The following is a 21,772-nucleotide window of genomic DNA, read 5'->3' as shown; positions in this document are numbered from 1 at the left end:
CTGATGAGAACAAAACTGAGGTTTGATTAGTTTGTAAGTTATTCAGTTTAAAACTAATTCACCTCGGCAGTAGAATATAAAACATGGTATTTTGAAGGAGAAATAAAGAATAATTTGAATAATGAACAAATGTCATATGCTAAAGATGTAGGCTCTGTGTTCAGTGTTTACCACACAGTTGGATTTCATCAGCCTCCATCACATCCATTGTCTTGAATCCTCCTTTTTCACCTTCACAAAAGAGATTTTTTAAAAACCTTGTGGTGAACATTTGCCTTATCTATCCAAATTAAACCCATTATATTCAAGTCCCATTATTCTACAGCACCTGCTTGTGCACACATACAAGGGCTTGAGAATCATTATCACAAGACATGAGGTCTCTTAGTGAGATAGGACCACCTCCTGTGAGTCTGTGGACATTTTGTTTACAGCAGCAGACACATATAGATTTATACGTCATCCTTCAGGACTCTAAATTCTTCCTGTAGCTTTCCATCCATGTCATCAAGTGCAGACTGATGCTTTTCATTAATCAGACTGTATATATATATATCCATCTCCATTTCTCAGCAACATGGCCAGTAGCAGCCGTACCATCTCCTTCTGGATGTGGACAGACGAACTGATCTACTGACATCGGCTTGTTGGCTTTTCCACCTTTGCAGCAAAGACTTAAAGGAATGATAATGAGTGAATATCAAAAATGATATTCACTCATTATCTAATCAGCACTATGCCGATAGAGGGGTTAGACAAAACAAAACACTTTTGGAGTCCCAGAGGTAAACAGCGTTGCAGCCAAATCCAGTACAATTGAAGTAAATAGAGACCGATTCCTCAAATGTAAAAAAAAACAACAGAAAGAAAAATGCCTCCGTACTGCTGCTTTGGTGTCATGTAAGTGTCTGTAAGCAAATTTTACTTGAAATGTTGTCATTTACATCATGTTATGAGCTGACATGTCCCAAACAGAGGAGGATATCAGAGGACATTTAGGCTAAAAACATGGTGCAATTGACATTTGTCAATTGTCCAAAAGTGTTTTGTGGACTCAACACTTCATCCATCCCTCCATCGGTATATTTGTAAGTAGATAATTAGTGAACATTCATTTTTAGGAGAACTATCCCTTTAAAGAGTTTAAGATAATGCATATGAGTATCACAGACGCCCTCCTACAAACTCAACATCATCAAATATCACAGAAATGATCAATAGATTTGATCATTAGATTTGAAGTTTCATAACAGCTCCAAATAATAATATTGCACATTTGATTCGGTCGAAACCTTCTATTTCGATGAAATTTCTTTTCTCATGAAAGAATCACTTTAATGAAGGAAATGTTTGATGGCTGCTCTATAAATAGATATTAGAAGAAATGAGGCTAGTTAAGAATAGACCTCATCAGATAATGTGTCATATTATCTGTGTCTGCAGTGTCTAAACACAGACGTGTTGTGGATCACAGCAGCTTCCATTCTGGGAGACAAAGATAATAAATCACCAAAACACTGGTGTAAAGAGCTGTTTTGTCAGTTGCATTGTTTTCTTTTTTGCAACTGTGTAAATGCTTCCTTGAGGATCATAATTCTATTGAGAAACCTCATGCTGCTGCTCTGACTGAAAGACAAGTACTTCAGTCAAGAGTGTCTCACCTCAAACTGGCAGATTGAGCTCCAAATAACAGAGAAATACATCAGACTTTATCCTTATTAGTTCAGTTCCCTTACAATATTACAACTCCTTATCCTTTATAAATCTCATTTTTTTATTGGTGTGCTTTGTCCTACTTCTGATCTTACCGTCTATTTTAATCATTTTATAATATTTTGTTTCAATTAGTATTATTTTTTAAAATCTTTTCTCATGCATTACATTTTTATTTATGTGCTCTATTGCTGTATAGTCTTCAAACTGAAGATTAACTATTCAAAATTAAATCTTATCAAATTTAATTAAATTGTTTCTTCTTGTTTGGTTTTAAATTAAATTAAGTTTTAAAATGTTCATTTTTAACTTTTAAAGCACCCTATAATTGTGTTATTACATAAATAAAGTTTTATTATTCTGTGAAATCTAAAAAATCTTAATACAATGAGACAAAGGCTTCTGTGACCTGGACTCATTGAACAACCCGGCAGAGTGGGCTGACTTAGCCTTAGAGTACCTGGTGAGGTGACAGGGTGCCTGGTGAAGGAGACGTTGAATGCTGGCTCGTCTCTCAGAGGGGACGGATACATCCGTCTGCGGATGAAGAAACCAGCACCACAGCAGAACAGCACCCCCATCATCAGCAGCACCCTGTTAGAAAAAGAAAGGACCTTTCACCAACCCAACATCGTGAGCACACCAGTGTCTGTCCAGCAGGAGCAGAGAGGACAGGTCAATCTTAGGCTGGGTTTTAATTCAGTTTAGGAGTTGAATGATTATCTTAATGCTTTGTGAGTCTACATCCACACTTCAGGCCAATTAATACCAGAAGTTAGAAACGTACATGGAAACAGACGGAGGCTTCAAGTCTGAACTTTGCTTTAATTTCGCTGCTGCAAACATGATGAACGTAGCAGAGATCGACAGTTCATGAATGTTGGGGAACGTATGAACCAAATTAACCGAGCAAGATTAAGTCTGTTAGAGGTTCTAAATGTTGGTGTCGATACATTTTGGGTTAATTGAACCACTCTATGAAGCAAAGCAACTTTTTAAAAAATGCACAAAATATGACCTTAGTGTCTTTATACCTTAGTGGCATTTTAATCACTTAACCTGAAGAGAAATCACTGGAGCTGTACAAACTCACCAGAAATACCATAGTCTCTGGATGGACAGGGCTCTCACACAGCAGCGAGTCCCACAGCAGTCCTCATAGGAGCGGCATCTGAAACAAAGAGGCACAGTGAGCCATGTGGTTCAGCAACAGGCAAGGGGAGTTTACTGGTTACTGGTTTACTTTACACAGAGGCCATCAGGACAAACAAAGGTAAGACATGAGAAAAGAAGGCATTTAGATAGAATTTACAGAGTTAAATTGAGAATTCAAAATCACACCGTAGATCAGAAATGTATTTTGTCCACAAACTGATTCAGTGCTTTATAAATCTACAGTAGCATTTTGACAATAATTCTTTGACAGACAGCGAGCCAGCGTAAAGATCTGGGAGCTGGAGTGATATCCACTGTCTCTTTGTTAATGAGGACTCAGACATCTGAGTTTTGAATGAGCTGCAGCTTTACGATTGATTTTAAACACATCATTACAATATTCAATTTGTCTGAAGATAAATGCATCAACATGATTTTCCAAGACCTTCTCTCCTCCATATGCTCTTAAAGTGGTAACAGGCTGATTATGAAAAGACAATTACACCATCAATCTCCAAAGAGAAAATTCTGGAAGAATCAATTATTGATTTATTAACTCCTTGTGATAAGGTAATGCATATTTGTGTGTATAATTATGGTAATTCAATTTAGTTGTTTTCCATTATCTGAGGTAGTGGGATGTTGAACAGTAGAGACCCATGGATGGAGACTTGTGGAACTCCACATAATTTTTGTCCACTCAAATGTGTAATTACCAAGTTGTCCCTGTCCCTGTCTAATAACACACAATAACACAAACCCAACAAACTGATTAAGACGGTTCGATCTTAGTCTTCCCCCTCTGCATGCCAAAGTGTCCTTGAGCAAGACACTGAACCCCAAATTGCTCCATTGGCTGTTCTCATAGAAAAATAGCTGCCCATAGATGCACATGGACACATGAACAGGAAAGTACAGCGTGCATTACCCACAGTTTGCCACATGAGGTTTCTGCACCTTGCAGACAACCTTGTGACAGAGAGACGTTCCAGATTAAAAAATTCAGTTGAGCGACACAGACCATATGTCGGAGAGGAGAGGTGGGTGGAAAAGAGGGGAGAGAAGAGAGAGAGAGGAGGGAGGGGGAGGAGAGGGGGAGATGAGGGGCTTCGTTGGTGTCACTGTGCTTTATACAAAGGAGGACGCAGAGAGGACACAGCCAGAGTCCCATCTCTTGCCCTGTGACCATATCAAAGGCTCTTACACTTAAACATATGTGTGAGCAATTTGAGGTCATATGTCATGAGTTCGATCAAAACTAAACTGGAGTGAATTAATTACATTTAAGGTACAGTGTGTAGAATTTAGTGATATCTAGTTTTGAAGTTGCATGTTGCAGCTGAACACCCCTCACCTCACCCTCTCCTTCCAAACATGAAAAAGAAACTGTGGTAACTTCAGTTGTCATAAAAACTCAAAAGGTGTTTAGTTTGTCCAGTCTGGACTAATGCAAAAACATGGTGGCCTCCATAGAGAGGGTCCCCTCGATGTAAATATAAAGTATTTAAATATAAAGGACCTTTTCTGGGGTGAAGAAAACTACAATTCATACAATTCAGATGAAATGAACTAGTGAAAACATCATGAGGATTATTCTACATTAAATTTCTGCCAATAGTTCCCTTTCACCTAAATCTTACACACTGGACCTTCAACATGTGCAGAGCATTAATGCTTCCCCACTGAATAAGGTACATGGCGAGGATCCTCTCGATGTCCCAGAGCTCTGACGTGCTTCTATTCTCCTGTTGCTGAGACACTGTTTCAATCTGGAAGGAAGTGCAGAGCTGGTGAGGTGAGAAAGTCTCACTTTCAAGTTGCAGATAATTACTTCCTGTCTTTACACCGTGCAGGACGCACTGAGGCTCACTGTAGTGCACAAGCAGACAGAGGTGTAATGTAATGGTGCCACAATAATCACATTTTCTGCTTCGTAAACTAAACTTTTAAAAGTTTCATCCTGGAAGCCAAATATTCAGAACAGACACCAACTGTGATTGATCAGTCTGTGGAGAGCAACAGAAAAGCTGCATTAATACAGCTGAAATAGTAACAAGGTGTGTGTGTGTGTGTGTGTGTGTGACAGACGACTGTGGATAACCACCATGACAGCGCATACCTCAGACTCATGGTGCTGTCTGGCATTTCAGCAGTAGACCTGCGTTGAGTGTCCCTGGAGTCCCCCGGGCCCAAAGCATGAAGTTCAGTCGAATGTTTTGCATTGAGCCACATTGACAACTACTCCTGCTTTATTCACTGCCTGTTTGCATTCATACATATTCTTAGTAGCTCCTGGAGGTGAGGCAGAGAATTTAGAATACATTCCAATCTGTGTTTTTCAAAGTTTGAATCGGTGGAACCGCAGGAGACCCTCATTTCAGCGTTACACGATCTCTCATCCTGACTTCGGGATATTTTAAGTGATTTTTTTCTCAGGAATTAACAAGTAAAAATGATAGTTTAATGTTATTTATTTGCATGCTTTTATTTGCAAAGGGAAAAACTCTAGAAAATGAAGTGATATTTATTTATTCACTCATATTACCTGTGTCATATCCGTCCAAAAATCAATCTTTCATTTGCTGACCATTATGTCCTCAGACAAAGAGACTGAGACACTGATTTGTAAGAATAAAATGAGAAATGAGGAGTGAGGCTTAAATTCCTCCAGCTAAGACTCTTAAATTTGGTTGCAGCTAAAGCGACGCAGAAAAGGCAGATGTGGAGGAAAAGATATGTTAAGAGTCTTACAACAGGAATTAGGCTAAAACCCTCTGAATGATGTGGTCTGGGCTTGAACTTAACAAGAGACATTCCACTCTCTTTTCTCTGTGTGGGAAATGAGAGTGCTACAGTAAGGAGGGTCAGTGTCAGGGCAACAGGCTACATCTGTAATGTAGTCTCATGGGTTCATAACATAATGTGATCAGTGAGGCTGCACCAGAACAAAGACTGTCCTTGCTGATTACCATTTAATGTATATGTAGATTGTGCTGCATCAGAAAATGGATGGAGCTCCGGAACTAATAAATACTTGTTAAAAGTAAAATTGTAATGACTTTGCTATGAGTCACTTGTTGCGTACAAAGGAAAAAGAAATATTGATTCTGAAAGCGTCTGAACGACCCACAAAGAGAGCGTCACACCCAATGCCCAAGCTAAGGGGGCTACTTTCATATATGTTTGGAATGATAACTCATGTGGGGGCCTGTGTTTATACTTAATATACAGTCTTCCCCACAAGCTGCGTACAGCCCCGACAACTTTCACTAAGAAGACAGGAAGCTTGTTGCCTGAAAGGTGAAATCCAGGCCAAAAGTTTTCAGTTCACTTGGTGCAGTTTGTAAAGTTTAACAGCTGTGCACCGATTTTGACATTTTGACAGTAAAGCAATGTTACTAAAACCATAGGCTGAATTAGGGGTTGATAAATAAAGGTTTCTCATGGAGCACTGCTGTGATGCATGATTTCCTCATACAGTAATATGGTTTCTTCTCCATCTTTAACCTGAAACAGAAAGCTGTTTGCCGGAGGCCGGAGGAGGAGGAGAAAGAAAGTAGGAAAGAGAGGAGGTTTCTCCTCAGAGTTGTTTTTCATTACTAAGGTCATCTCTCTTCACTGACACTCTCTGTCTCTGTCTTTTCGTCATTGCAGCTGAAGCTGTGGCCGGCAGCCAGGAAGCAAACTAAATTGAGGAAAGTTTGTGGGAGAAGCCTGTCGTCTGTCTTATCAGTAAAACACCTTGGACCTCATTCACCAACCGTTCTCAGGCCTATTCTGCCTTAAACCCACTTAAAGAGCACATCTTACGCACGCTTGACAAATGCAATCATTTTGTAAAATAGGCGAAAAAAGAAAGAAAAGAAGATATTGGTGAATTAGGCCCAATGAGCTTTACGAGACAGTTTCGATCTCAATAACAATGTGTTGAAATTGGTCATGAACCCACTTAGATTTAACCAATAAGTCTCACACAGTCCCAACGATGGCAGGCAAACCAGACCTTTGTTGTCATGGTTACAATAATAAATACACAGAGTGTAGCAGCAGGAAACCAGACCTTCACCATTGTGATTACAATAATAAATATGCAGTCCAGCTCATGAAACTGTCAGAAAAACATGGTTATAGGTTGTGGAGCAGTTATGGATAAAAAACAAAAGAGCAAATATTCACTCTCCAAAGTTTTATGTTGTTTTTATGTTATGATATACTGTGTATCGTATTAATAACAAACTTGAAGTATCTGCTTCATCGTGAAGCAAATCAGTTTTCAACGGATCTCTTGGTCATCCATCACCTTGTCGGATGAATGTGTTTCAGTCCGTCTCCACACATCAGGCCGTACAGCCAAACAGTGGAGTATCAAATGTCTTTGTAGTTATAAAGATGGACAGACACGGCTTTAGTGTGCAGACTTTTAGTTTCATTGGTTTAAAGTTGTGGAGCATTGTGGTACTTACATGAAGTAGATGGGGTATCCACCTTCAAAATACCAGCAGTATTTTTTCGCCCCTACACACTGTAACAGAGAAGGACAGATTATTAAAGACTGATGCTAAACACACATGCATTGACCAGAAAACAGAGAAACACAACACAGAATAGATGCTAGTGCTGGAGAAAAAAAATTGAATGTTGTTATATCACATTTATATGTACATTCATTTTCAGCCCTTACTGTCCATCCATCCATCATCTATACCGTTCATCCTTTGAGTCTGGGAGGGGGGGGGGGGGTCTGCTTATTGGCTCAAAGTCCACATTCTCCAAAACCCACTCCTTTAACATCTCCATTGATGGCTGCCTGGTCCAAGTCAAGCCCTGGTGTAATTCTGGACATTCTCCTCTTTGTCTGCCCCCGTATCAATATTATCTCACACTCTTCCAAAATAAACTCTTCCAACCCCTCCAAACCATCCAAATCCCTGCTGCTGGGATCATTACCCACTCCAGATCTACAGACCTCATCAAACCACTCCTCATCCAGCCTCACTGACTTCCACTGCAACAAAGGAATCTGAGCTGAGCAGTAAACATATTATACTGCTCAGCTTTAAAACCCTCCATTACCTGCTGTACCTTCACTATCCATACACCTGCGCTCTTCCTCAGCTGCTCCTCTCTCTGTCCCCACATTTAAACTTAGTACTGTTGAGCTGCTCTGCACCGGTTTAATGACACAGACTAATCATAGTTTGTTAAGATCCTTCAAGACAGGAGGTTTTTCTGGGCCTCTTTCATGAACCCCGTTCTGGTATGAGGCAACATAAACAGAAAATGGACTGCAATGTTCACTGTATGAATGTATGGGTGAATGTTGTTCTGTAAAGTGCTTTGAGTTGTGGAAAAGACCAGAACAACTCTTTCTAAATCCAAACCATTTACAGTCCAATCAACGTCCTGGCACTTGTGTGTCCACTGGATTTCCACTGGACGGTACATTTTAAGATTACGAAAAAGAAGCTGGCCTCAATAAAGATAACTCTCTAACTTCACACAGAAATACCATGCAAGGCTATGTGAGACATTTCAATCCTCGTAATAAAAAATGGTCCTATAGGTGTTTTACGGGATTACGTGATGGCCTCTGACTACATGATAGTCCTGGTTCTGCCCTGCCTGGGTTTTTCTTTCAGAGGCTCTGCTTGCCTGACTCCTCCCTCCTCATTGAGGAATTGGCCTCACCTGCTGGGAGTCTATATAAGCTGGCAGCTTCAAAATGGCTCTCTCTCTCTCAGTTCTCTATTGTTTTGCCTGTGGCAGTTGAGTTTTTCTTTATCCAAAGAGTTGGATTGGTGGGTTTGATCTGGGTTATGCAATATATGGCTGTGGGGACGAGTGTAGCTGAGTAGCTGTGCCATTTTCTTGGCTGCCTGGCATTGTTTGATTTCCCCAGAGCAGTCATCTCACAAGGAGAGGGTTGCAGTTTTTTTGTTGTGGTTTGGTTATTTTTATGTGTCGTCCGTGCGGCTAGAGCTATTAGCTCAAGAGCACCCCGAAGTATTGGAAGGCAGTTAGGAGGGGGCGCTCCAGAAGTCAATCTCCCTGTGCTTTTGTATTGTGACTCAAACCATGTGATTTTGCTCTCTCTGGATGTGCTTGATGTATTTGTTTGTATGTATTGCATATGCTCTTTATATTTTATATTTTGTATTTTATATATTTCTTCTTTTTTTTCTTTTATATTAGTAAGCATAGTTCTTTGGTCGGGCAGTTGCAAAGTAAGAATTTCATTATCCAATAATAAACCGCTGTGTCTGTTATTGTGTATATAACAAATAAACATCTTGAATCTTGAATCCATTGCTGTTTCTGCCAAACCTTTGGAGGAAGCTGAGGCTCCAGTAACTCCAGTGGTTTCAGAGTTTTTTAGTTGGACACTGACATTTGATCAATATTTGCAGCTAAAGGAGAAAAAGTAAAAATAGCGAAGGAGAGATTATAATTTGAGTTGGAGCTGATAAGGGAAAGCATAACATTCACTGAAAAAAAAAGGGAATCTGCAGGTTTTAAAATTATAAAGGTTCACTGACATGAGAAACAGCAGAGATCCTTTACCTAAACTTATCTCTCAGCATTATCAATCTCACTCATCAAAACCAGGAAGGAATAAATCTATAGTATCATATTGTTTTGTTGTGGAAATTGCAACAGACCAACAATAAGATGCATAGCAGTGCTCTCAATGAGGATCCCCCAGCATCCTCTGAGTCTGATCCCCTCTCCTCCATTACTGGCTCCATTTCACAATACACAGAGCACCAATGCTGACATGCTGGAGAGCGCCTTTAATGAACTGCCTTTGAAATGATCTACTATGAAAAACATCCTGCTTCGTAAGTGACAAATGGTTGTAAGGCTTTATCACTCTGGGTGCTGCAAAGACGGAGGGAGTGAGGGACAGACAGAGAGAAAGACAGAGGGGAGGAAAGTGTGCTAAATGAAGTGGAGGACACTGCAGGGATGTGTTGTGCTTCAGGGTGGGAGGCAGCACGCACATCATCAAGTTCCATTAAGATGGAGACATTTTTTTCAAGGATAAAAAATCTAACTTGAGTCTAAATAGCAACACCCACATTAGCACAAATACATCACATTCACTATGTTTACGCCTCCTGTCCATCCGACTGCAGACACTTTTAAAACTGATACTTCTGGAAATGATGAAGGCCCTGTTTAAGTTCCAGGGTTGTGCTTTTGTCTGAAAGAGCAGAAACTGCACAGACATCCTTCGCTTGCTTCCATGAGTCTTCGAGCTCCTTTCACGTGACACTTGAACAGAAAAAAAACAAACTACATCATCCTTGACTCCCGGTGGCGAGCATTTCTAATCTTCTCTAGCAGCTGATGTACAGTCAGAATCTCTTTTGTACTTACCCAATGTGGGTGAATTGTCATGTGATATGTGTACATATAGACAGATTGTTTCTTATATAGATCTAAAATGCTAGTCTGAATGGAGAGAAACACTAGTGTGGACATAGTCTTGATCCAAATACACGCATTGTACTTCATTGGTTGTGAAGTTGAAATGACATTTAGTCATATCATTTTCTTCTGCTCTGAACTCATTTAATTCCTGGAGGTGATTAAAAAACACTCAGGAAATGAAAAGTAGCCCAGTGAACTGATTACAGTTTTCTTTTGGAGTATCATCTGCAAGTGCAGCAACCTCTTACTCCCTCAGAGCAGCTCTCCCCAATTACATGAACAATGTCAATTACCACTGACTTCTGGTTAGAGGATGACCCACTCTACCTCCTGAGCCACAGCCTCTGTCTGATTCTACTCTTAGCAGTGGTTTGTAAAAAATGCTTGGATGTTGAGTTTATAGTTTTGTGTGGCCTGTGCATCATATGTTGCTGTAACTACAGTATATAACTGCTAATAATCGGACCTATGGGAGAATAAAGATGTGAAAATTCAAGCAAATCATAAAAGAAATAGTGATTTATAAGTGTTTTCTATATTTCCTTTTATTTATGCATTAACTGTGTTATTACATAGACTGTATACAAATTTGCAATTTTGTTTTTAATCATTTGATTTTATTAAACAGGGCGAAACTGAGACTGAGTCACGATTGGTAAAGTGTAATCAGTGGGACCTCATTACCGTGATTGCTAAGATGGCAGCGTTCATCTGGGATATTTAGGCTTCATTTCTGGATTGTGGAAATAGAGATGGAGATTTATTATTTACTGTGGATGTGAATTGTTTTTCATTGTGATGTCCACCAGGGAGCATCACAGGCCTGTCAATGGTAAATACAATCACTTGTCATTATCTTTATGAAATTGAGACTGGCAGTTACCTTTGTGGTTTTAAGAGGTGGGTTGTACTACAGGAAGTTGTACAGGCAGACAGAGGGTTTTTCTTGCCGTAGTCCTTGGTGAGTCGTAGCTAGTTAGTGCTTGTCCACCCTGCATCAGTGCTGCTATATTGATTTGCCCTTCAGCATTTTAAAATGATATATTATGAAAGAATATTTGAAACCCGTATTTAAAGAATATTTGTGTGAAATCCTATATTTGCCCAACAGCTATCAATCTAAAGTATTAATGATGTGTAAATAAGTATGAAAAGATTGGAAAACCCAACCTGAAGCAGAAAAGAAATTCTGCTGCTAATAGAACAGGAACCAAGGGAAGAGGGAGGAGTGTGATTGCCAGCAAAGTTACTTACTTTTTGCACCCCTAATAAATTAAATTAGCATATAAGAATGTTTGACTTTTTCTCTTAAGTCCAATCGTCTACAATCAGCAGTGATACACAACATGTCTGACACAGAGTGGAGCGCAGAGCTGTGGGCAGGTTGTTTTGGTGGCTCCCAACATGTCGACACAATGGCTTATTTGTGAGGCTGCTGGTGGAGAATGGGAAGATCAGAGAAACGCCTCCCATCCCCTTTCACTCAGACAATGTACAGTACATCCACTCTATTTGTCCAGACTGTGTCCTGTTATCCCATCCACACAGGAAGCGTGTAATTTAATCTTCAAAGAGCCGCGATCTGAGGAGCAATAAACCAATCTGCTCCATCTTTTATTTCAGAGCAGCTGGATTAATGAGCCTGATTAGAAATGACGGCATCAACATTAAAGTACTGAAGTTCTGTAATAAAAAATTAAAACATCTAGAGTTGGATAAAAGCAAAGTGATGCAGATATAATGACAGTCTGTCTGTATATAATGAGAGACTATAGTAGGTCTCAGAGGCTGCATGTATGATAGTGGTGCTTTTAGCTTCATGCTATTTTCAGTTTTATAACATACTCATGACATGCATGAATATTAAACATCTAACTTTACTGTCTTAGCTTGCTAACATTTGCTAATTACATATTTAATGCAAATTACCGCAGCTGATGAGAATGTCAATTATTTTGAAGGTATTTGGTCATAAACCAAAGCATTGGTTTGGCCAATGAGAGGATCACCAATGTTATTACCTATCATCCAGAGGGGGATGTATTGAAGTGTCACATAACTCGGCAATCACTTCAGTCGTTGTAGAAAATTGCAGAATGTAGTCGATGTCAAAAACAATCTGCTGATGCTGCTGGATGAAACCATAAAGAACATTACCAATTGTTCAGAGATTTCTAATTCTAAATCCAAACTGTTGTTGGAGGCATCATGGGATCACCAAATGTATTAAGGTTTATGGGGAGCATGGCTGTCTGCACCAGAATCTCTGTTGAGACATTTTGCTTACAACCAAAAAAGTAAAGTCGTGGAGATACGTAAGAGAAAGAGACAAGGGATCATCAAAGTGCTTGAAAAGTATCATCGATGCCGAGGCAATTCTCCTCGCAAACATGCATGTCCTCAGTAAACTACATTTTCATTACATGCGGGAAAATATAATAAATAGAGTATAGATGTTACTAGAGCAAAGATAAAGAGGTCAACAAACCAAAGGCATAAAACAACCCCTATAGGAACATAAAGTTTAATTGTTGTGCTATAATAAATATTTCAAAGGTCCCAATGCTATTAAGGTGTATGGTCTTGATCCAAATATCCATGTAATGCATATCATCAGGCAGAGCTATTACACAAGGTAATGGATAAGACCTACCTAAACTCACCATTAGACATATTTAAATGGGCACTAATATTCCGATACAATAGTCAGACTAAGACACTGCCATGAACATTTTCTGAATTGACCTGAAGAAGTTCATACTCAAAATAAGCAATAATGTAATTCAGACATATGGAGCATTCTAAACTTAGACACATTATGTAGATATGTATACGTCTTAATATCAATATGACATTTATTTCAGCGTTTTACACGTTTTTGCAATGTCAGCATATGGCAGTGACCAACTGCTTAACAACACCTGCCCTGGGTTCAAGTGTAAACAAGCAGAGGGATATAGTGTTGATGTCATAATCAGACTATACCCTCTGTCATGTAAATGTGAATATGAATAGAATAATCAACTAAACATCATATGAAGATAATGTCTTATTCAGAGTCAACAAAGTCAACATTGCTGTCCATGTAAACGTAGCGACTGACTTAATGCTCGTGCCATCCATTTCTCTTCATTTCTCTCTGTATTCATTTGTTCTGGCTGCAGTGAAGTGCTAATGCTGGCCTCAGTGCTTCTGAAGCAGCACAGCCTCTGATGCTAACACAGCCCTCCTCTTGATCTAACAGTTGTACATCAAATAAAACACAAATATGTTCTTGGACAAAAATATGGAAACACTCGCTTTATAGAATGATTTAATTCGCCATTTCTTGACTTGATATCCATCTACAACAGTCGGGACCTAATTGTTATCCAGTCCCCTGCACTCTGTCAGCAGTGGTAACTGCCCAGCTCTGTTCATTGTCTTCCTCTAATTAGAGCTCAGTGAAAGCACTGACAGGAGAAGGAACTGTCTCTCTGTGCTCCCACAGGACAAAAATGGCCGTTACGCAACCGGAGTGTTTCCCTGCTTTAAAAGCAGCTCAGGATGTGGTTCGACCAGAGGATATTCAAAGGGGTGAATAGTCCAATGATTCTACCCTGCACATTAAACCTTTAAAAGAAGCAGGTGTGTGTGTGTGTGTGTTTGTGTGTGTGTGTGTGTGTGTCGATGAGGAAGTGCTTCGCCTTTGAAGATGCAGGGTGGTGTAGATGAGATTGTGAATGGAAAAGGGTCAATACAGAAGCTCCCTTTGAAAAGTCAAACATTACTGCATACCGCTTTGCTCCGATGCCGAGGAGTGGGGGGATTTAAACATACAGGATGTTTTTTTAAATAGATTTAAATCATACTGCATACAAATCCTGATAATGTCCTCTTATTATCCTGGGTTTTAAGACAGATTATAGGCTCTTGTCCAAACGGTGCCAGGAACAAACTCTAAATCCATAGGATTTTTATACTAATGACCACTTTTCTGGCTATTGGTCTCCCTTCTATCCTTCAAAATCAATACTTCTGCTTTACTCTAACATTCTGTTTCATCTCTTTGACTCCTCTGCATTTCACTCCTTTCTTTCCTCCCCCATCCATCCATCCCTCCCTCTCCTTCCTGTCTCATTGATCTCTGCTGACCGCACAGACGACTCTGTCATTAGCGAGCAGCAACAGGCCAACAGGCATCATTTGACTGTCAGTGTATGTTTGGCCTGATGTGGAGACGACAGTGTGGGGGAAAGCAGGGGGGAGGTGTGATGTACAAGAACATCTGTTAATCTGCTGGTCTGCCTTGATGTGTTAGTGAGCAGTTGTTTCTAAAGGTTTTAATGCTTAATATTGGTCAAAATATAACATTAAGTTATATGTGGTGGTAAGCTTGTTCCGGGACCATCTTCTACTAAACGTTTTTAAAAACTTCCTGACCTTTTTTCCCACACAGTTTTAAATATACCACCGCTGAACCTTTGCTAAAGAAACCAATTTGGAACCTTTCTCTTTCAGTAACTACAGACCAATCTTGGAACTGTCATTCTTCAACCAAAGGTTGTAGTAAAAGGTCTTCTCAATACCTATCATGGAAAATAAGTGTTTCCAGTCTGGGTATGGAGCACTGCAGGTCTGAGACAGCACTTGTTCAGATTACAAATGACCTCTATGCAGACAAAGGTCATTTTATTTTTTTAGATCTAAGTGATGCTTTTGATACTGTGAATCAAAGCATTCTTTTGTAAATGGTCCGTATCTAGAATGCTTTTCTAGTATTGCTACCACCCATTCACACAGTTCTTCTTTGTGTAGTACTTTTTCATCATATATTGTCCCTCAGGGGCAATTTGGGGTTCAGTATCTTGCCCAAAGACACTTGGCCAAGCGGAAAGGGGGAGAAGGGGGTCAAACCGCTGACCTTTTAGTAACAGGACAACCCACTCTACCTCCTGAGCTACAGAGTCTTGGATAGGAATTAAAGGTATCTTTTAAATTACTACATTCCTCCCTCTCCCACAGACCTGTCTCAGTCACTCTTGATAACTTTGCTTCCTCATCAGCTGATCTGAGATGTAGTGTCCCCCTAGGCTCTGTCCTTGCACCCTTCTGTTTTCCATCAACATGCTGCCTCTTGGCCAAGTCATTCAAAATCCTGATGCATTTTACCATTTGTACCAGACGACTCTCAGCAATATTTCCCAGCATCAATAAACAAAGTAAACACAGATAAACACAGCTTATACACTACATACATCACCCAAACAATCTTCCAGGGGGATTTAAATATAAATGTAACAGTGACCCTGAGAGCTATTTTTCTCAGTTCATAGTACTGAGAGCGATGAGCAGTAGATAACTGTCATCATGTAGTTCACTCCTGTTTCTTTAAGCTCAAGGCAATCTCGAAAAACAAGTTATTTTTATCAATGTTTGATTAGCAAAACATTGCACACGCCCTTCTATCGTCTCTTCCTCCATCATCTTCAATTCACAAATTGAATTATCACTGGCATGACCACATTCCCCCTGTATTTGCCTCCCTACAATGGTGAAGTTCTTAAACTGAGAGATGTTAATCACATGGACATGTTATTCACTACAATAGTCACTCATCTTTAAGTTTTAAACTTAATCTTTCTGATGTTGAAGATGACCAATGAGATTCAACCGCTCACATGACGCACACTTCTGCGTCCAGATCAGAATCTTTCTGAACCCGTCCGAGCCGGAGAGAAATCTAACAGAGCCCGGCCCCGACAGGCTTTGAGTTTTTTGTGTCTGAACCTGACCCGACACTCATGCAGTTAATGTAATCTGCGTTGCGTTTGTGTCACTCGTCCCTGACACAGACGTGTTGCTTGTTTTCCCAGATTACCGAGAAAAAAAAAAAAAATCAGACCAGCCGAAGTGGCTGACCTGACTCAAACCCAAATATCAGCTTTGCACACGATACATGAGCCTGATATATCACGAGTCAGGCTCAGCCATCAATCATGACTTCTCAGACCGGTTTTTTTTACATCAATTAACTCATTAAAGCCAAAATTAACATAAACACGAACACTTGAACACACTTCAGGGGGATATGAACAACCTAAAATGACAAAAACCCATCCACTAACACTAAGGGATGGTGTTTCCAACCCCTTCTAAACCCAGCTTCTAATATCTGAATGTACTTTATTTTATATATTCCCACCAAAACAGTCTGTGCTGCAACGAAGAGCATTTATATTATGGCAGGCTTCTTTTAGTGTCAAACCTCAGGGTGGGATTGCACGGGAGGAATCTGAGCTCACAGTGTCAGTGTTTCTAAAAGCCTTGCTCGGCAGTGAAGTGACCTATAAAAATCATAAAATACAAAAAATGACATTTAGTGTCTTCTGGGTTTGACTTTGCAGCAACTCAAATACCATATGTAACCAGCAGCAGCTTGAAAACAACACAATGGCAACTGACAACTTTGAACAAAGGGAGCTGCTGAGTTAATAACCAGGAAGCATATTCGATCTTATTGGTATAAAAAAACAGCAGAAAAAAAATATATATATATATTTTATATAAATATAAAATATATGCCTGTGGGATGCTAAGAAAACCTCAGACATAGTGTTTTCTCTGCAGCAGTTTTTCACCATCCACATGTATCAGAGAATCTATGGGACGATCATCAGGGAAAAGAGAAAGTCAAAGTATCTTTTCTGCAGACAGTTGATTTTCTGCTGCATCTGCTGTTATTTTTTTTCTTGCCTTCTGCTCAGAGCTTTATCTCCAACAATAACTGCACTTTTTTTTCACATTTTCTGATACTGTTAAATAAATTTAAATATTATCATTAGTCAGAAAACTGCAGAAAAGGAGATGATTGGAAACAGTGACGTAGACTCTCACAACCCCTTGCTGATTGGGTGTTTTCAGCCACGACAGATAGTCTTCAATGATTCGTCAGGCTCCTATCACATGACCCCGTTCTGGAAGAAAGATGAGCAGGGGGTGGAGCGGGTCGTCCTCTAACCAGAAGGTGGACAGTTTGATCCCGGTCTTCCCCGTTGCACATGCCAAAGTGTCCTTGGGCGAGATACAAATTGCCCCTGAAAGCTGTGCTGTTCTCATGGATGCCCATAGATCCACTGTACGACTGTGTGTAAATAGATAAATGGCAAAAAAACCTGGGGATCAAATAGACTTGTTATGTCCTGCTCCTCCCTTCACCTAAGTGTTAAGCATGTTCTCTGTGTCAGTTAGTTGGTTCAAAAGAATCTGAACATTGCTATTTAATGACTCAGAGTGAAAATTAACAGTTTGTACTATACATCACCATTATGAGCTGACCTGAAAATGAATGGCTGCAAGTGGTTACCATGGGAATCCTTTCCATCCATGATATGAACCATGTATTATTTATGTAATAGCCTACTTTATTCATGTAATTTACACAAAATACAAATATATATATAATGTTTTACTCACAAACCAAAATATCCCACAATACTGTGGTTGATTTTGATTATTGAACTATTGCAAATTATTTGTAATGCATCGCTCCTGTGTTCAAGCCAGATCTCTGCATCAAACGTGATTTCTCAGTTTTATTATAGCTCATATCATTTGCAGCATCTTAACAGGAAGTGAGTTGTTCAGTCGGCAGGTCATTCGTCATTTTATATTACTTTTAACAAAGATACACTCAAATGGCCACTGTCCCAGCCACACAATACGCACTAGTTGTACATGATCCTGCCTTTATTTAACAAAGAAACAAAAATATGGAGTGGGTTGTAGGGGGCAGGAGAAAGTACAACAAATATAACACTGGGAATCGTGAGTGATTTACTGAGTAGACCACACACGAGAGGCGGTTTCAGGAGGTACAGTGAGTCGTCCTCTAACCACAAGGTTGGCGGTTTGATCCCAGTTTCCACATGCTTGAGTGTCCTGATTGGCCCAGATTGCTGTGCCAACAGTTAAATAGAGAAAGTGCTGCACAGAGAAGCACTGTATGAACGTGTGTGTGAATGGGTGTACTGCAAAGTGCTAGACGGATGGATGAACAGCACCCGTCTGACCACCAGAGATTAACGGTTTGAGTTCACTGTAAATCCCAGTGTTATGGTTGACAATGTTAGAGTGTAACAAAGTTTGGAAAGCTTGTAAGCCCTGAAAGAGGACGTTCATCGCTGTGGTGAGTTACAGAACGATCAAGGTCATAGTTAAAAGACACTTGAGGGACATCAGCACTTTGAGCTCTGTCTTCAGTCTTTCTGTTCTTCCTGTGTCGGCTCGTGGGGCATTAGTAGAATATTATTCAGTCCAGCAAAACAGAAACAACACAACCAAGAACTATTTGTGGTGTAGAGAGAAAACACAAGGAACACTGCTGAGCACATACAATGGAAAGCCTCTGGAAAATAATGCAGTCACACCCTGAGTGCGTCTGTGTGATGTGTGCATGTGTGAGAGAGAGAGAGTGTGTGTGTGCATGCATGTGTGTGTCACACTGACATCCCTTTTACCTCCATGCATCAGACTGAATAACTAAGCTGCTGAACTTTAAAAGCCATAATACACTTGGTGCAGCAAGGTTGATGCAAAGTACAACATAGACAATTAAATGTGAAATGCAACAGACATTTTCCCTCAGTTTGAGATGTGATAACTGACCACTGTACAGAGAACACACCAGTTTGATTCCGGCAAAGATATGTTCTGTTCTCTGGTGTCACCCCCAGCTTACACATCTGCTCACATCTTCTTTTTGACAGTATTCAAATATTCCTCAGGCTCAGATCTTTTGAATGTGCACAAATAATCCAGCTCAGAATATCAGTGGTCCTTGCCATGGTTAATTTCATTGCTGAGCTGCTTCAGACAGACGTTCTGCCTCTTTGACACCAGGAACCAGACAAAAACTAAAACTCACACAAATACAGACATACTCACAAACCTTTATTTAATCGGGTTCATAAAATACCACTGTGCTGTATACGTGTAGGACGTGATCAGACTCAACTTGCCATGAACACTGTTGCAATTGTTTTTTAATATACTAATATATATTTATAATATATAAATATGGAAATTGTCACTGGATTTAAATAGCAATTCACCAGCAGTTATATACACAGCGCTTTTACCACCACATACTATTCCTACACCGTCAGCATAGCCAGGTTTCGTATTTTGCCCAAGGATGCCGACTGGAGGAGCCAGGCATCGAACCAACAACCTTATGTTTAGTGGACGATCCCCTCTACCTCCTGGGCCACAGACACCATTGAATAGAAAATGCTGATCCTGAATAGAAAAACAATAATCATCCATTTCTGCTCATTGTCACAACACTGAGAAAGCATTTAAATCTGTGTGGTGTATGTTCATGCACTGGAGTTCTGCACAATGGCTGGAAACCACTGTCATTAGACCTCATATCACTGTGTCAACCCAATCGATAAGTGTTCGAGTTCATACTGTCGATCGTCTCCTGTCCAGTTTGAAAGCGCTGTAATTTTCTATGGATAAAAAAATCAAGGAAAACTCTTATTATCCTGAAAATAAGAGAAATGACATCAATATAAACCTGCCTGGCTTGTAAAGCACACATCGAGTCATAAATTACAAATGTACTTACAATGTTTGAGTGTAGACCACGTTCATTATAAAATCTTTAGAAAGCAATTGTTTTAGCGCTACAGGGGCCGTTACACCAAACAAGACATAAAAAATGGGTTTTCCTCAGTCAAAGCTCTTGAAAATGGCCCGAAACATCAGCGGGCTCAGTTCAGATGCGCAGGCCGTCCCGAACCACTTATCAAAGTGAACGCAGCACAAGGTCCAAGGGCTGGATTCCCCCTAGGCCGTGTGCTCACATTCAAAATGGATGTGCTCACTAAGTCAGCTGAATGAAATAAAATAATAATGCCGTGAGTTAATAATACATGAACAGACATGGAAGTCAGCGATACGGGACTGACAGGAAGAGAGGAGACGGTAACAGCGTCGTGCTACCATCACAGAACCTGGAAAATAAAAGTACAAAAAATGACACATGCTTAACATGAACCATAACTGAACATTACACACAGTTATGAGGAAACATTCTGTGGGAGCAGAAGTCACAGAAATGTACGAAACATTTGTGTTGGACGAATAAATAAAAATGTGATGGGACAAATGAAAATGAATAACAGTCGCCTACAATCGGATTCAGCCTCCTGCACATAATTTCTACCTGCTGTGTGAGTGTGTGAGTGTCCTGCAGGCCCAGTAACCTAGAGAGTGATAACAGGGTCTGGGTACCAAGACAAAGGATGACAGGATCCCAGGTGACTCTGGGACTTGTTCTCCTCTGATGCTCTCACCCAGCAGTGTTTCACCAGAGGTTAAAACTGCAGCGTTCTCCAGTCCTCTCCTCTACATGCACATGATTCCAGGAGCACGACCTCCTCTCTTATCTCTGTTTTTTGTCCTCGTGCTCTCTGCAGGCACTTGCATCACAATCGAGATGGCAGCCGATCTAAAAGTTACGATTTCATTGACGTGCGCTGTTTCTCAGTGGATCACACGCACGCCGAATTTCACAGAAGATGTTATTCGTGTTAGTAAAGCCACAATTCGTCCTCGAGGATGTGCGACATGTGCGCGCTGATTGAGGGAAGATTCAATTGCGTGAAATTGTAATCGAGTTTGGCACACAGCAGCGCCGGGGACACAATACCGAGGCACATCTCAGGTTGCAGAGCGATAACCTCCAACAAAACCACTGACGATCTCATGACCTCTCATCCACCACAGCTCTCACACACAGGACCCAGCGTAACAGCAGCTCTCACCTCCACAAAGAACCAGAGAGTCAGCGCCACACCGGCCACAGGATTCCCCATGTCCCCGCCGGGAGGAGGGTGAGAGCCGAGCTCCGCTTCTGGACGAGAGGAGGGCGAGAAGAGGAGGAAGAGGAGGAGGAGGAGGAGGAGGAGAGATCGCTCCTGTATCACCACTTCCGATTCATCCCGGTGTCAGAGACGCATCACATCCAGAGGGTCCGACACGGAGTCGCACGGTGACAGGACCCCGCAGCCCGGTGACGCTCCCACGGCTCCACGGACGGAGATTGACGGTGTGATGGAGTCTGCGTTCGTCTGTGATGCTGCTTTAATCCACGCCCCTTTCCCAGCCTCCCCCAACCCCTAGCCGCCAACACACTTTCAACATATCTCAATAATAATCATCATCATTTATTCCTACATCTGATCTTTCATAAAGGTTTTTATCGATATTTTAAATTCTAATATTACTTTACATTCTCTGGTAATATTCTGAGTTCCCTCATTTGGATTCATTTTGCGTTCAAACACAATATCTTGCCTTCTCTTGTAATATTTTGTGTTTCCTTGCAGTATTTTGCACATTGAGCACACAAAGACATTATTCACAGTTGGTGGGAAACATATTCATCATTTTACGAAATGCCTGTAGAAATGCACCGGTT

General features: G+C 40.5%; 1 protein-coding gene across 1 annotated transcript in view; it reads right to left on the bottom strand.

Moving 5' to 3' along the window:
- Window positions 1-21,423, bottom strand: part of vopp1b (VOPP1 WW domain binding protein b) — a 29,154-nt gene extending 7,731 nt beyond the window's left edge. The window contains exons 1-4 of the mRNA XM_020101420.2: window positions 21,117-21,423; window positions 7,332-7,390; window positions 2,807-2,884; window positions 2,174-2,307 (exon numbers count right to left, since the gene is read on the bottom strand). Coding sequence (XP_019956979.1) covers window positions 2,174-2,307; window positions 2,807-2,884; window positions 7,332-7,390; window positions 21,117-21,167 — 322 coding nt within the window. The 5' untranslated portion in view covers window positions 21,168-21,423. The remainder of the gene's footprint in view (window positions 1-2,173; window positions 2,308-2,806; window positions 2,885-7,331; window positions 7,391-21,116) is intronic.
- Between the last annotated feature and the right edge of the window lie 349 nt (window positions 21,424-21,772).

The sequence above is a fragment of the Paralichthys olivaceus genome, chromosome 17 (assembly GCF_024713975.1).
Source record: "Paralichthys olivaceus isolate ysfri-2021 chromosome 17, ASM2471397v2, whole genome shotgun sequence".
Classification (NCBI taxonomy): domain Eukaryota; kingdom Metazoa; phylum Chordata; class Actinopteri; order Pleuronectiformes; family Paralichthyidae; genus Paralichthys; species Paralichthys olivaceus.
Note: the sequence above shows the minus strand (reverse complement) of the source record. Positions and strands in the feature narration are given on the sequence as shown.